Here is a 14,137-nt window from a genome sequence, read left to right on the forward strand (position 1 = left end):
TACTTGTTTTCTTCCTTGAAGATATTCTTTGAATAAATTGAGGGCCTCATTTGATAGTCCTATAATTTCAAGTTTTTGTAGTAATTTTTTTCGATCTATTGTTTCAAATGCCCTTTTAAAGTCCAAAAACACAGCTAAAACATAATTCCTTTACCCATTATGATAAAGAGGCTGATTAGGTTCAGGACAGGATTTGTTGCACATAAGCTGGGAATTTTTGGTATTATTATTAAGACTTAGACATGCAGGGTTTTCTTGCAATTTGTCAACTGCAGACTTTTTAAGAAGAAGCGTATTAACTCTTGTGTGGCTGTGATGTCACACTAGTCGACATAAGATACAAGACATAACATATCTCTCTATTTTTTTTAAATTATGAAATTGTATCTTTTGTAATCTTCAAATGGACATTTTTACACCGGATTTGGAAAGTAAAATTTGTTTATCTATGCTGGATTTCAATAAAAAAAATATTAAACCTTGCTACCCGAAGAATGATGTCCGCAAATACAGCAATACAAATGTATTAGAGAGAGCGCGAAGATAGAAAACATAACAAGGTAGACAAAGACACTGTTCTGTAGCCACCATAACCGGTGTTGTGCGAAACAAATTCAGTCAGTTGTTGACAGTGATGGGGAACGCACGCGTGAATTATGAGCGGTGAATTTATGATATTTATTTTTTTGCTATAACGGGGCTAAATTAAATCTTTATTTTTATAAATTGAGAAAAAATGATTTATTAGGGAAGTATATAACGCGACTTATAAGAATATATGGAGCAGAAATAAAAAAAGAAATTCACTGATTTTTAACGCTGAATAGAAGCGAATTTTTATTTTGAGCAAAAAATATTGCGTAATATTCGGGTTTATACGATATACTATATTTAAGTGACAATTTATGTAATTAATTACAAAGAAGTCTCTATCTGGACTTTCAAAAATAAAACTTGTTTAAATTTTAATATTAAGAAACTCGAGACAAGATCTGGACTTTTTTAGAGCAAGTCTTTCTAGATTTAAACTATCACTAAGCTAGACCAGATTTTGTCTTTAAAAATATATATATATATATTTTTTTATATATAGTTTTTTATATATAGTTTTTTTTACAGTATACAAAAGAGTTAAAACAGAGTATCAAAAAATAAAGGATAATTACATAGAAATGAAATGCATATTAACAGTAAAAATAGTAAACAAAAAACCCCACAAAGGCATGGCCTGTTACCGGGTAAACAAGAAATGTTTGTGAATTTTTGCTCCTATAATAAATTGACAGTTTTAATATTTTTGTGTAATTTAATGACAAAAGAAAATATTCTGTAAAAGATTTACAGGAATTATTTTTTTTTAGGTTGTAATTATTTATTTTTTTTGTCCTAGCTTTAATTTGATTTCAATTGTGCCTGTATGTATTAAAAATATTTGTGTATCCCATTTTTTTAATGGACTAAGTTTTTTAATAAATAAATAATTTAATTAACGTGTTACAAGAGAGATAACGAACTTTTTGAGAAGAGAATATAGAAGTCTAGACATCCACAGGGCTTATGACGTGGCCACTTTACACACTGTAATATTCACCATTCTGCTTATGTTTGAACATCTACATTCTTTCGATTATTCTATTTGTTGATGTAAAACCAGCGAATACATGTCGTAAGCTCTGTGGATGCCTACACTTCTATATTCTCTTCTCTTAAAAGTTCTGCATCTCTGTTTTAATATGTTTAATATCTAAAATCTAGTACTTGTCTACAAAAATTTGGACAAACTCAAAACATTGTCGTTTATTTATTTATTTATATATCAACGGTTTAAAGAACCTTTTACAATAAAAAGTTTTACAGAAATAATCTAATTCATCATGTAATATATATGAAATATAACTATATAATTCAACTAAATAATTAAAACTAAACAAATTAGTTTTTTTTTTTTAAACTGCAAAAAAGTAAAAAAGGAACATACAAATATAAGATGACAAATAAAATATAACAAATTAAAGTGAGAAAACCTTGTGTTCTAAATATAAATATAGCAAATTAAAATTGAGAATAATTTAACATTAACATAAAATGACTAGTATTTAGCTAGGTTATAATGAAAAAGAAAAATAATGCTACAATAAGATTTTATAAATAATACGTTTTTTGGATCAATGTGAAAGCTTAAATAATCTTAATAACACCTTTATTTTATCAGTTGGATGGAAGAAGTATGAATTTTGGCAATAAATCCACAAATGTATAATTTATATATAAGGAAATAAAGAAAAATACGTATCCAAAAAAAACAAAGTTAAATTTTATAAAATATTTTTAAATAAATTCATTCCTTTTCTAAAAATTAACGCGTGAGATTACATTTTAATGCATTTACAGAGTTTATATTAAAAATATCAAATATTTTTTCGAACTTATTTCCATACCTATGTATTCTGGATATAGGTGAATGCATTTCGAAGTTGGAACGAGAATTGTTCCAATAAAATAATTCTCTACTTCTAGTCCACCTACCAGGTATTTAAATTTGAATTAGTTCGAGTAAAGCAGGGCTGTCAATTATTGATTTCATTATTTTATAAAATGCTATTGCCTGTTGACTTTACATTTTTTTTTAATTAAGAAAGAAACGCAAATGCCTTGCTTATAAAACTGAAATAAAGTTACGCCGAGGTATAGTGGTAAAATACGGATGAGAATACCATCCTTATTATAGTGATAGAATATATTGGTATTTATTTATTTATTTTATTCACTATACATATTACTTAAAATAAAACAATAAAATGAGTTAGATATACAAAAATTAAATAAAAATATTAAAACATGAGTATAAAAATAAAAAAGTAAAATAACAAGAAATTTATAAATACACATGTAGGTATGTCAGCATACAAAAGATATAAAAAAAGTCTGTATATTATGAATATAAAATGATTTAACACCAGGGGTGGTATTCCGAACGCGTTTACAGCGCGCTATAATCCGTATTTAGTATGTAGAAACGCGCTATACCGCGCTATAATTTCGTTTGGAATACTAGCCCTGGTCGTTAGCATATATATTGTATATCATGTCAATGAAATTTCAAGCAAGGCATTAAAAATGTTGGGCTTTATTTTGAGAAATACAAAAAATTTCAAGTCCATCCGATCATTGAAAATATTATACTGTTCTCCTGTAAGAAGTAATTTAGATTTTAATTCATCAATATGGTCACCCTGCTATAATGTTCATGTTTATAATATAGAAAACATTCAACATAAATTTCTACGATATATAAACTACAAACTAAACATTCCAATTCAAAATGTGAATTATGACTATTTATTAACACTGCTTAACCTAACAACACTTTCTGAAAGAAGAACTATTAATGATCTCATTGTACTGTATAAAATTGTAAACTCTCTTTTTGACGCACCAAAAATACTTGAATTGATTAATTTTAGAGTACCTGCTGTCAACACTAGGAGTACTTTATTGTTTCATTGCTCCAGTACTTCTTCCAACCAACAAAACAATTCATTGATACCGAGACTGCATAGGTTAGGTAACACTTATGGAACGGCTGCAGACATTCTGTCCAATTCTTTACTATCTTATAAGTCCACAATATCAAGTTTATTTGTAGCTGCCCGTCAAACTATTATTGACAATTGAATTCCATAAATTAAAAAAATACTTACTTGCTTATTTTTATTACCTTATGCTTGTTTTTTTTTACTATTATATCAAATTGCACTGTAGTATTGGCAAATACGCATTTCATAAATACATATTTTTATTTCTTATTTCTCGTGATAATATATGCTTGCTTGTTTATTAATTTAACTTAAAAATGTCTTTCTTGCTTACACTTTATTTATTGTTTGCCTTACAGAATTTATTTCATCTTTGCATTTTTTGTTTATATGCTTACTGTTTTTTCTTGCATACCTTTGTTATTATTGTTTTTTTTTTTACTTTGTAAAACTTTTTATCATATCCTTTTTAACTTATTTCACAATTTTTTTCTGAATATTCTGTTTATTATTTAGTATATTAGCATGTATTTCATTCTTATTTTTTGTAAATGCCTTTTGGGCGTTAATGAACAAAATAAATAAATAAATAAATAAGCAGATTTTGCAAATAATTCGTTAATCGTTACTATACAATATCATAAAATATTTTTAAAGAGAAGATTTGAATTCACAGAGACTCGAGTTAAAAATGTCGATATGAGAGGTACATTCATTTCCTAGTCTGTGTATACGCGGTATTGGTGAGTAACAAAGATAGTTGGTTTGAGAAGGGTGAAAATAATATAGAGTATTTTGTCTAGTTCTACGTGTTGGTATATTCATAGTTATTAAATCCAGGAGTTCGCAACAATCGAATATAGAATTAATAATTTTATATAAAAAATATTAGGTCAGTTATTGTCCTGCGAGCCTCCAGAGTAGGTAAATTCAAAGAATTTAACAATGACACGTAATTAATTTGTTCTATAGGAATATGCAGGTTGAAATTAATGAAGCTTAAAAATTTTCGTTGGGCTCTTTCAACATTATTTATGTGAATTATGTAAAAAGTATTCCCATTCTTATTTTATCACTGCGCCTAGGCGTAACTTTATACCAGGTTTATTAGTAAGGCCCCATGTCAATAGTTATATTTATAAGATGACCTTGTTATTAAATAAAAATAAATATTTCATTTTCACTGTAAAATAAAACAAAGAGGCTTTAAGAATCGGACCTTTATTTTCCCTACAAAACATCCCTTAAAATAATACTCGTCTTGTTCACGGCGAAATAGTACCTATATATCTACGGGTAACTCTTAAACGTTTAACTCATCAAGACCCGTACTTTTAAAAAAATATATATTTATATTTATTATTATTGTTTTTTATTTATTGAAACAGTACTACGCCTCAGGTGTCAGTCCAAGAACAATAAAATATTGCAGTGTAAAACAACCTTTAAAATCAATATTTCTTATCGACCTTGACAGAAATCGACACCTGGACCCCAAATACAACGGGAACTTAATATTTATCTTCAATTTTATCTACTACTACCATCACACCATTTCCCCGTAGAGGTAGGCAGAGAGAGTTGACCGCCACACACGTCTATCTTGGCATACATTCCTAGCTTCTTCTACATTCATACATCTTGTCATACATGCCCTTCGGTTATGTCTGCTTTTGACATGACCAGATTTATGATTTTGGTTTATCTGATCATGCCACGTCTTCTTTAGTCGTCTTCGTCTCACGTTACCGTTCATTTTCGCCATATATACTTGTTTTACCATTCTTTCGTCGTCCATTCGTTCTACGTGACCAAACCATCTCAGAGACTCTCTTAATCTTATCAATTATACTTATATTTATACTCTCGCCTGATTTCAACATTTGTAACCCTGTCATACATCTATTTTTCCACACATTCGTCTAAGAGATCGCATTTCAACCGCGTTTACTCGGCTTTCAATCATCCTCTACCAGTTCTATGTTTCACTTCCATACATAAATGTTGGGACTAAAACTACGTTGTGCACTGCCAGTTTAGCTTCAATTGACATATTTTTATTAGCAATTACTGTGCTTAGTGCTCATTTTCATGCTAATTTTATATACAAAGTAAAATGAAGTTTTCTGTTTTCTGCTTTTCAAAGCAAAATATTCATACTTTTTTTTCTTGTAAACATGTTCAATTATAGGTTACCGACGGAGATACTTTAAATGTTAATGTAAAAACTCACATTTTTCGTACACAATTATCGGTTTTTCTGTACGGACAGTGGAAGATAATTCTCCTAACTTTACATTAAAATTGAGGCCCAGGACCTCAAGTATGGTAGGCAAATTTAATAACCATTATACTACGAGGCGGACTTATCTCCACTCAGATCCCGTATACCTAAGAGTAGCTATCGAGTCAAAAAAGGTTGGTCAAGATTCTGGTCCGAATTAGCCCAGAACTGTAATCTTCATCTGCTAGGCACGAAAAAACACTTTTTAAAATAATGTCGGAAAATAGAACTCGAAGTTTCTTGCTTACAAGACAAACACACTAACAACTGGGTGGTTCAATAATATATTGTAATACCGCCCCTCGTGGTGTAGTGGACAAGACATTCAAGTGTAATTCTTTTATAATATAAATTACATTTATCTATAAAGATGATTCTAAACGAAAATGTGAAACGTATCATTCATAGATGGCGCTTTTATCATTTTTTTTCATTGAAAAATGCAATTTTTACGTTAATTTTTAATGAAAATTTTACAAAACTTGATTTGCGGAAACTACACCATATTGATTGTAACAAATACCATAACAATATAGTTTAGATCCTTTTCAGAAAATGCTGTACAAAACAAAAAATAACTAAAATAAGATGAGTCATTTTTGTAAATTATTTATTTGACTGGTTTTAATGATTTTTGAAGTACTGTAAGATTTTTCTAGTGCTGTGGGTATTTTCTGCAAATTGAGAAATGCCATTTTAGTGGTTGACATTATTTTGGTGATTATTAAAGTTTTTTTTGTAGAAAAGCGGTCTTTTTTTTTTTAGCAAAACATAGAATTGACTTTTCTGCACCCGATAACATCGACATGTCTTTTTTTTAAATTGTGGACTGGCATCTAACTACGTTAATTTCATAATCCTTGGACTGCCACCTGACGCGCACGACTGATCATCTTGCCTTCATGTAACAAAAACGAACAATATACGCTGTGATTGGCGTACCAATGAAGTGCCCTATGCCGACAGACAATGATGATGAATACCGCACAGAAAAGTCCAGTGTAAAAAGTGTAGATTAAATCACTCGGACGAGCAACACACTCTATTACATTAACGGCGATATAATACTTCAACAAAATCCTTTCTGCAATAAATAATTTAAAAGTGGTGTTATAATTGAAAATTTGGCCGGGCTTCAAGAAGTTGCCGGATAACGCCCCTAGCTAGATGGCAAATTGGGAATTTATCTTCTACATATAATACTTTCTGGGATGTTTCTTGGCTGCCTGTTTTATATTGTTCCGTATAACATCTGTTTAGCAATATCGAGGAACCAGTAAACTCAGACCAATAGTTTAAGTAACTTCTAGAATTTTTGTTTGCGAGTATTCACAGTATTTTTTCAAAGGCTTTCACAAGCGTCGAACGACAAGTAGAGACGCTTTCAGGCTTCCTTTGTTTAATTTGACTGAAACTCAAAAATAGGGTCTAGATTTTCAACCATCACGCCGCTACTCCGTAGAGGTAGGCAGAGAGGAAAGAACGCCATAACTCTGTCTTTTTTTTTTTAACATTTTTTTTTGCACCACAACAGGCCAGGAGGCCTAATAACAGTGGTGAATTACATCACAGAGCACCCAGGCTTGAGAAAAATCACATTTTAATTTTTGTGTTCTCACCGGGAATCGAACCCGGAACCTTCCGTGCGTGAGTCAAGCGTCTTGACCACTACACCACGGAGGCCGCCTTGCATTCAGACCTCGCTTCCTCTAAGTTCATGCATCTTCTCATGCACGCACGCCAATTATTTCTACTCTTGACATGCCCATCCTCAAGTTTTGATGGACTTGATCACGCCATGTCTTTCTCGGCCTTTCTTGTTTTCTGCATTCGCTTCGTAGATCATTTTATCCGTTCTTCCGCTGTCCATTCGCTCTACATGTCCAAACCAACGCAGCATCCCTTTCTTGCTTCTGTCGATAAAGCATGTCTCAGCCTTATTTATTTATTTATTTACGGACAGTGTTCACGTAAACAGTTTATAGGGTTTAAATATTACAATAAAATAATAGTTTAAAACATTTAAAAAAAGAAAAAAAGAAGCATTAACAAATATAAGGGACATCAAGACAAGATCTGGACTATTTATTTAGTGCTCGTTTAAATCGTTGTAAACTTAAACCAAAAAAGTCCAGATCTTGTCTTGAGTTAACAATACGACAAAGACGGGTCATTGGAGAATTAAGGCCATAGTTTGTTCTATGCTGATCGATGGACAGTACTTCATTTTTTCTCAACCTGCGAGTCGAAATATTAAATTTTACTTGTCCCAGTAATGATGAAACATCTATTCTACAATTTAGTATGCTGAACATATATATGGAATCAATATTAGTTCTACGTTTTTGTAGACAAAAAATATTTAACATTGACTCTATATCAGCATAAGAATCATTATCTCTCTCTAGTCCAAGCATCCACGCTACTTTTCAAAACAAGCGATGTTGGACTGATTCAATGTGATTTATGCGATTGACATAGAATGGAGACCAGACCACAGAGGCAAGTTCTAGAAGAGGGCGAACAGTTGAGCAGTAAAGAGTTTTGATTGTACGGACATTAGTCAAATCAGAGGATATTCTGTTAATGAAGCCAAGTAATTTCATTGATTTATTTACTGTATTATCTATATGCTCGTTGTATGTCAGTTTATAGTCCAAAACAACTCCTAAATCTCTTATAGACTTTACTACACCAATTTTGGAGTTTTCTATTAGCTACAGAAGGAAATTGGTTGTTTTGTTCTATGAAATGACATTATTTAGCATTTTTTTAAATATTTAGTTCTAATTTATTGAATCTACACTATTGGTTAATAAATTTAATGTCTGATTGAAGAAGAAAACAGTCTTGTTAAGTTTGAATTATATTGAGAATTTTGCTGTCGTCCGCGAAGAGCCAAAAACGAGAGTTAGAGAATGATTGAGCAACATCATTAATGAACAAATTGAAAATCAGGGGTGCCAAATGAGCACCCTGAGGTACACCCGATATAACATCTCTGCATTGTTCCCTACATATTTCAAGGATCTCGACGTTTGTGCACCTATCATACATCGTTCTAACACACATTTGCGTGAGGGGTCGCATTTCTTCAGCATTTAAACAACTTTCATCATTATTTTTCCAATTCGTCCACTGTGAACTGCTAGTTTTGCCTACAAGTCCTGCGATAAACATTTGTTTGCCAAAGTAGATTTCAGTGCACAGTTCACCCTGTTCTCGGCATTTACCCTCCTTTCAATATCTTTCTCAGTCTTTTGATCCCTAGTAAACATACTTCTCAGAGTCACAAATTTTTCTTTCTCATTCAGAATATACACTGATCTCACATTTAGTTGTATTTTCATCCCTTTCAAAAACCATCACTTTGGATTTATCAACATTCATAAGCAAATCGCTTTTCTTGCATACATCGTAGACTTTTGTTACCAATAACTGCAGGCCTTCTCTACTGCTGGCAAGAAGCACGGCATCATCAGCATACAGAAGACATTTAACAGTTATACCACTCATTTTTGATCGTATTCGTAATCTAGATTATATTCGTACTTTTTTTAAATAAAAATATTTTGAGTCTATCCAAATTTTTGTTGACAAGAACTGAATTCAACCCCATTGGGCCTTATTACTTATTTATTTATATTTATTGTTGTGCACGCGGTTAAATACAGTAATATTTCAAAAAACATAAACCTAAAACAGCACCAATGAGGAACTTCAGCCCTAAAGGAAATTGGAAACAAAAACGTTTTCTTGCGCGCGGTAAAAATTAAAGCATTAAATTATAAGACAAAGTTTCTTGAAAGTGTAAGAAAAATAATAATAAATATTTAAAGAAAAACGCACAACTTTGAACGATGTCACTTGTTCATGTGAACCAACCACGAATGAGAGCTGTGGAGGATATCCGGTTTGCTTCCCGTAAACGAACCAATCAGAAAAACCTCTGACGTCTCTCGCGGAGTTATTTCAGAAATACAAAAAATTATAGCGTCAATGGTACGATATGTAAAAATAATTTTTAAATATTCCGTTTAGTTAAATAGTTTATTAACAAATTTTAAAAAAATTAAAAAAGACACTGAACTTCTCCATCACGTACACAACAAAATATCTCATACAATTTCTGAACAGGACAGCAAAATGTGATGAGAATATGTACAACACGTGACTCTATTTGTGGACTGTGGGGTGGATTATGCGGCTTGATAAAAATGGGAGGTTTTTCTTATATTAGGTATTTTAATATTTTTGACAAGAAAAATATATGTTTAATTACAGTAATAAATAAATATGAAGAAAACTACATGACTGTAAAGTAGAAAAGTGACTCACCCCAAAGTTGTCATCGTGACAATGGTGTACCAAAAAGCGGCTGGAATCGAAGTGAAGTTGGTTTCTGTCTCGTTCTTCTCAGCGTAGAACATCACCGTGGCGAAGATGATGATAGCCATGGCGAGAGAGAACACCAGGAAACCCAACTCCGAGGCGCAGGACTTGAGCGTGTAGCCCAGAATCCGCAGCCCTTGGGAATGGCGAGAGAATTTGAAGATCCTAAACACTCGGAACACTCGCAAAGTAACGAAGGCTCCGGACACGTCATCATTGTCTGTAATCCCCAACCCAATGTAGTAGGGCAGGATGGCCACCACGTCGATAATGGACATCACACTCCTCACGAACTTGCAGCGGTCCGGGGCAGCGAACAGCCGCAGCAAGTATTCAGCCGTGAATATCATCACGCACGCCGTGTCCAAACAGAAGAACACTATCTTGTACCTCTCTCCGCACGGCAAGGTCCCGGCGCGACCGGGTCTCGTGCCGCAAGGAACCGTCTCCACCACGTTAGCCATCACCGATACGGCGATGAAAAATCCAGTGACGTAATAGAACACCAGCGCTGCGGTAGAAGTGTGCGGGTTCTCGAACGCCCGCCACATCTTCTCTCGCAAGTCCGTGAGCGGAGGGAGACTCTGGTCTCCACTATCACTGAGTTTATCATCCATGAGACGCTCCGCATTTTCCCTCTTGCGGTCCCTGTAATCCTCGTAGCAGCAGTCCCCGATGACGTCGGGGAGAATGCCGAAGAACGCCAGCTCTTCATCGTACGATGTCAAGCACTCGTGCTTCGGGTAGTGGAGTTTCCCAGTTCTGTAGTAGTTGAGGATGTGCCTGAAGATGTCAGGATCGCGGTCGAAGAAGTACTCCCCGCTGTCTTCGTCGTAGAAGAATTCGCGCTCGTTGCTGCCGAGGAGCGTGTCGGGGTACTTCTCCAGCGTGTTCCTCCAGGTCTCGAAGCGCCGGCCGCTGACGTTGATGAGGAGCTTCTCGTCCTCGGACTTGCGGCGGTCCTTTGGTATCGGTGGCGGCGGCAAGGGGTGGGTCGCGATGGGAACCCACCCGACGGCCGCGGCCCTGGCGAAGGGTAACCACGCCGCCACCGAGGCCATGTTCGCCTTCCTTCTCCAGCTAGCTAGTTCTTAGAATATCCATTCGTGTATTTATCTAATACACTTTTCCCGTGCTCTTCTTAAACCTTATTTATATTAAATACTTGTCTTTTTCCAATCGTAAGTCCAACGCTCTTTTACACACCATAAAATAACAAAAAAAAGATATATTGTTAACTAAACTATCCAACATCAATAACAGTTCTATCACAATTTTCCCTTTGTAAACCCTACATTGGACGTTTTTATCTATTTTATCTCTTCATATCGATATTAAAAGACGGTTTTTTCATTCCAATCACTGCACTTTTTTTTTCTGTTCGATCGTTTCAAACTTGCGCAGTACTCAAATTCCGCGTATCGTTTGCACTGAAATTGTACAGAAATCAAATTATTAGAATTTAAACCACCCATCTGTTTTTATTATTGCAATATCTCAAAAGTGTTTCCATAAAAGCTTTTTAATACACATTGAAAGGAAATCTATTCCAAATATTCATCACATTTCGTTCAATCACTCATAGACCACTCTAAAATATTAAAATTTTATTGCGATCGAAATTTGCTTACGTTAAGCTTTAACTTTTCTGATTAGAAGCCAATTTTCTCTGCATACCCTCATACAACTATCGTCTAAACAAGCACAACCCATTTGGAACACAGAGATAGTAAAAACATAAAATTAAGGTGATTAAATTAAAGTAACGTAGCAAATACTTTTTGATTTAATTTTTTTTCAGGATTCCTTAAAAATATTTATATCAGTGCCTACTTCTAATAGTTTTTTTTATTTGTATAAGATAAATAAATATTTCACTGTAACAAAACAAGCGTAATTCAAATTGATTTATTTTACCAAAACAACATTATAAATAACAAAATATTTAAGGCGTTATGTTGGGACAAAATATCAAACCAGGAACTCTTGAGCAATGTTTTAATAATACTCTCCAATAGCAAGAGTATTTGTCTCTTAAACATATTTTCACTGATGGGAAAGACGTCAATCTCCAAAGTGATTATGTAAGCTGCTTGCTCTTCCAATCGGCATAACCAGATGCAGGTTGATTCTGGAAGCCGGGAAGTAAAACAGTCTGTGCTGACGCTGTCGGAGATAACCGTCAGGAAAATAAAAATTAATACTCTCTAAAATGGCCGATAAAACTTCTTATCTGTCTGAAAAAATGGGACAGTGTGAACCCATCTCTTCTAAATTGCAAATTGTTAGTCCCAACCATACTTCAGAATATTTCAGTAGAATAGAGTCACGGATAACAACCATACCCCTCGTTCTAATTCTGATTCTTAGAGGTGGGAAGTCAGTGCTATGCTTTGAGCTCTTGACGTCACTGTGACCTATGAAGATCTATGGTGACGGGTCCCCGTGAATAGTTCTCACCCTTCAACCCCAGGTCTATGAAGAGCCTGGCTACTGTGTAGAAGGCGAGAGTTCACATTTTGCTAAATCTCCTCTTCCAAGCTCAGATCCATAAACAATCGGACTTTTAAGTAAAGGGCGGGTTCTTTAACATCCTCAGCTTTAACCAGTATTTCCGCGAGAATGAAGCTTCTTTTATGATGTAAAGCATCACATTCACAAATAATATTCATATGCGTTTCCTCATCTGTTTTAAATAGGTTTATTCAAGCAAGATGTTTGATCAATCTGAAGTACCTTGGGCGGATTCAAGTGATAACACTCACTTAATTTGGGCTAAATTCGAAGGCAAACCTTTGCGTGTAGGAATTCTTTAATCAGCTCCTTCAGCTTTACGGTTCTATACCCCTTATGTAGGGATTCCTCCGATTTTCTTTCTGAACCCTCTCCAACATTAATTAATATCTCGCCTCGTGCAGACTCCATATCACCTGATACTGATCACTTGCATTTGCATTTGGTGTACCGATGCCCAGTATTTTACACCACTGTTTGCGGATAAAGGAATGATAAAAGTCATGATAATAATATATTTGTCGTCGATATTAATATATTTTTAAAGACAACGAGCTATATACTTATTTTTTAATATTTCGATTAGTTTTACTGTCTACATTTTAATTGATTCCTCATTCTGTTGATTTTAAGAGCCGGTTGCTCCCTTTAAATAATAAATTCCGTCTAACCAATCATGGCAGAGTACAAAAAGCTTGCGTGCTTTGTAAGTAAGACTAAAAGTTCATATATTTTGACCCTCACGATACGATACTACATCGACACACGTTAAACCGATTTTCAACCCCTCTGAAACAACACAATCAAGACATTATACTTTAATTAATATTTCAAGAGATACGGAAAACTTCTTTGTGAAGGTAATGTCGAAGTCTAGACATTTATGGGAATTAAATGAACAAATAAAATGATTGTCAACGAAGTTTGATTCTAAGTCTATACAACATTTGGCTATTACAGAGAGTTTAAGGCTGAAGTCTGATCAGGGTAGTATATTCCAAAAACACTGAACGATGAAATATTATCATCTGTGTCTAGTATACGAGATTTGGGTATTATACTTGACACTGAACTTTCTTTTACAATTCATATTAAACATGTTATCAATAAATCCTTAAAACTTCTAGGATTTATTAACAAAAGCACAGCTGACTTCAAAAATATCAATACCCTTAAAATTCTCTTCTGTTCCCTAGTTCGCCCACACCTAGAGTATTCCTCTGTTATCTGGTCTCCATATTATGATGTTCACATCAAGAATAATGAATCAGTTCAACATCGATTTTTGAGAAAGATAGGCTGGAGGTTGGGCTTATCCAGAGACCTATATACGAATAATGAGTTAGAAACTACCTTGAATATATCTTCTCTTCAAGACCATCGAAATAAATCCGACCTTATGGTCCTATTT

The 14,137-nt window shown here is 33.7% G+C and overlaps 1 protein-coding gene across 2 annotated transcripts in view; it reads right to left on the reverse strand.

Annotated features, from left to right (window-relative positions):
- Positions 1 to 11,757, reverse strand: part of Shal (Potassium voltage-gated channel protein Shal) — a 160,168-nt gene extending 148,411 nt beyond the window's left edge. For both annotated transcript variants that reach the window (XM_088234520.1, XM_088234519.1), the window contains exon 1: positions 10,159 to 11,757. In XM_088234520.1, coding sequence (XP_088090646.1) covers positions 10,159 to 11,273 — 1,115 coding nt within the window. In that variant the 5' untranslated portion in view covers positions 11,274 to 11,757. The remainder of the gene's footprint in view (positions 1 to 10,158) is intronic.
- Positions 11,758 to 14,137: the final 2,380 nt, after the last annotated feature.

Source organism: Micrasema longulum, unplaced genomic scaffold (assembly GCF_059751315.1).
Source record: "Micrasema longulum isolate JH-2025_06_02 unplaced genomic scaffold, ASM5975131v1 h1tg001252l, whole genome shotgun sequence".
Taxonomy (NCBI): domain Eukaryota; kingdom Metazoa; phylum Arthropoda; class Insecta; order Trichoptera; family Brachycentridae; genus Micrasema; species Micrasema longulum.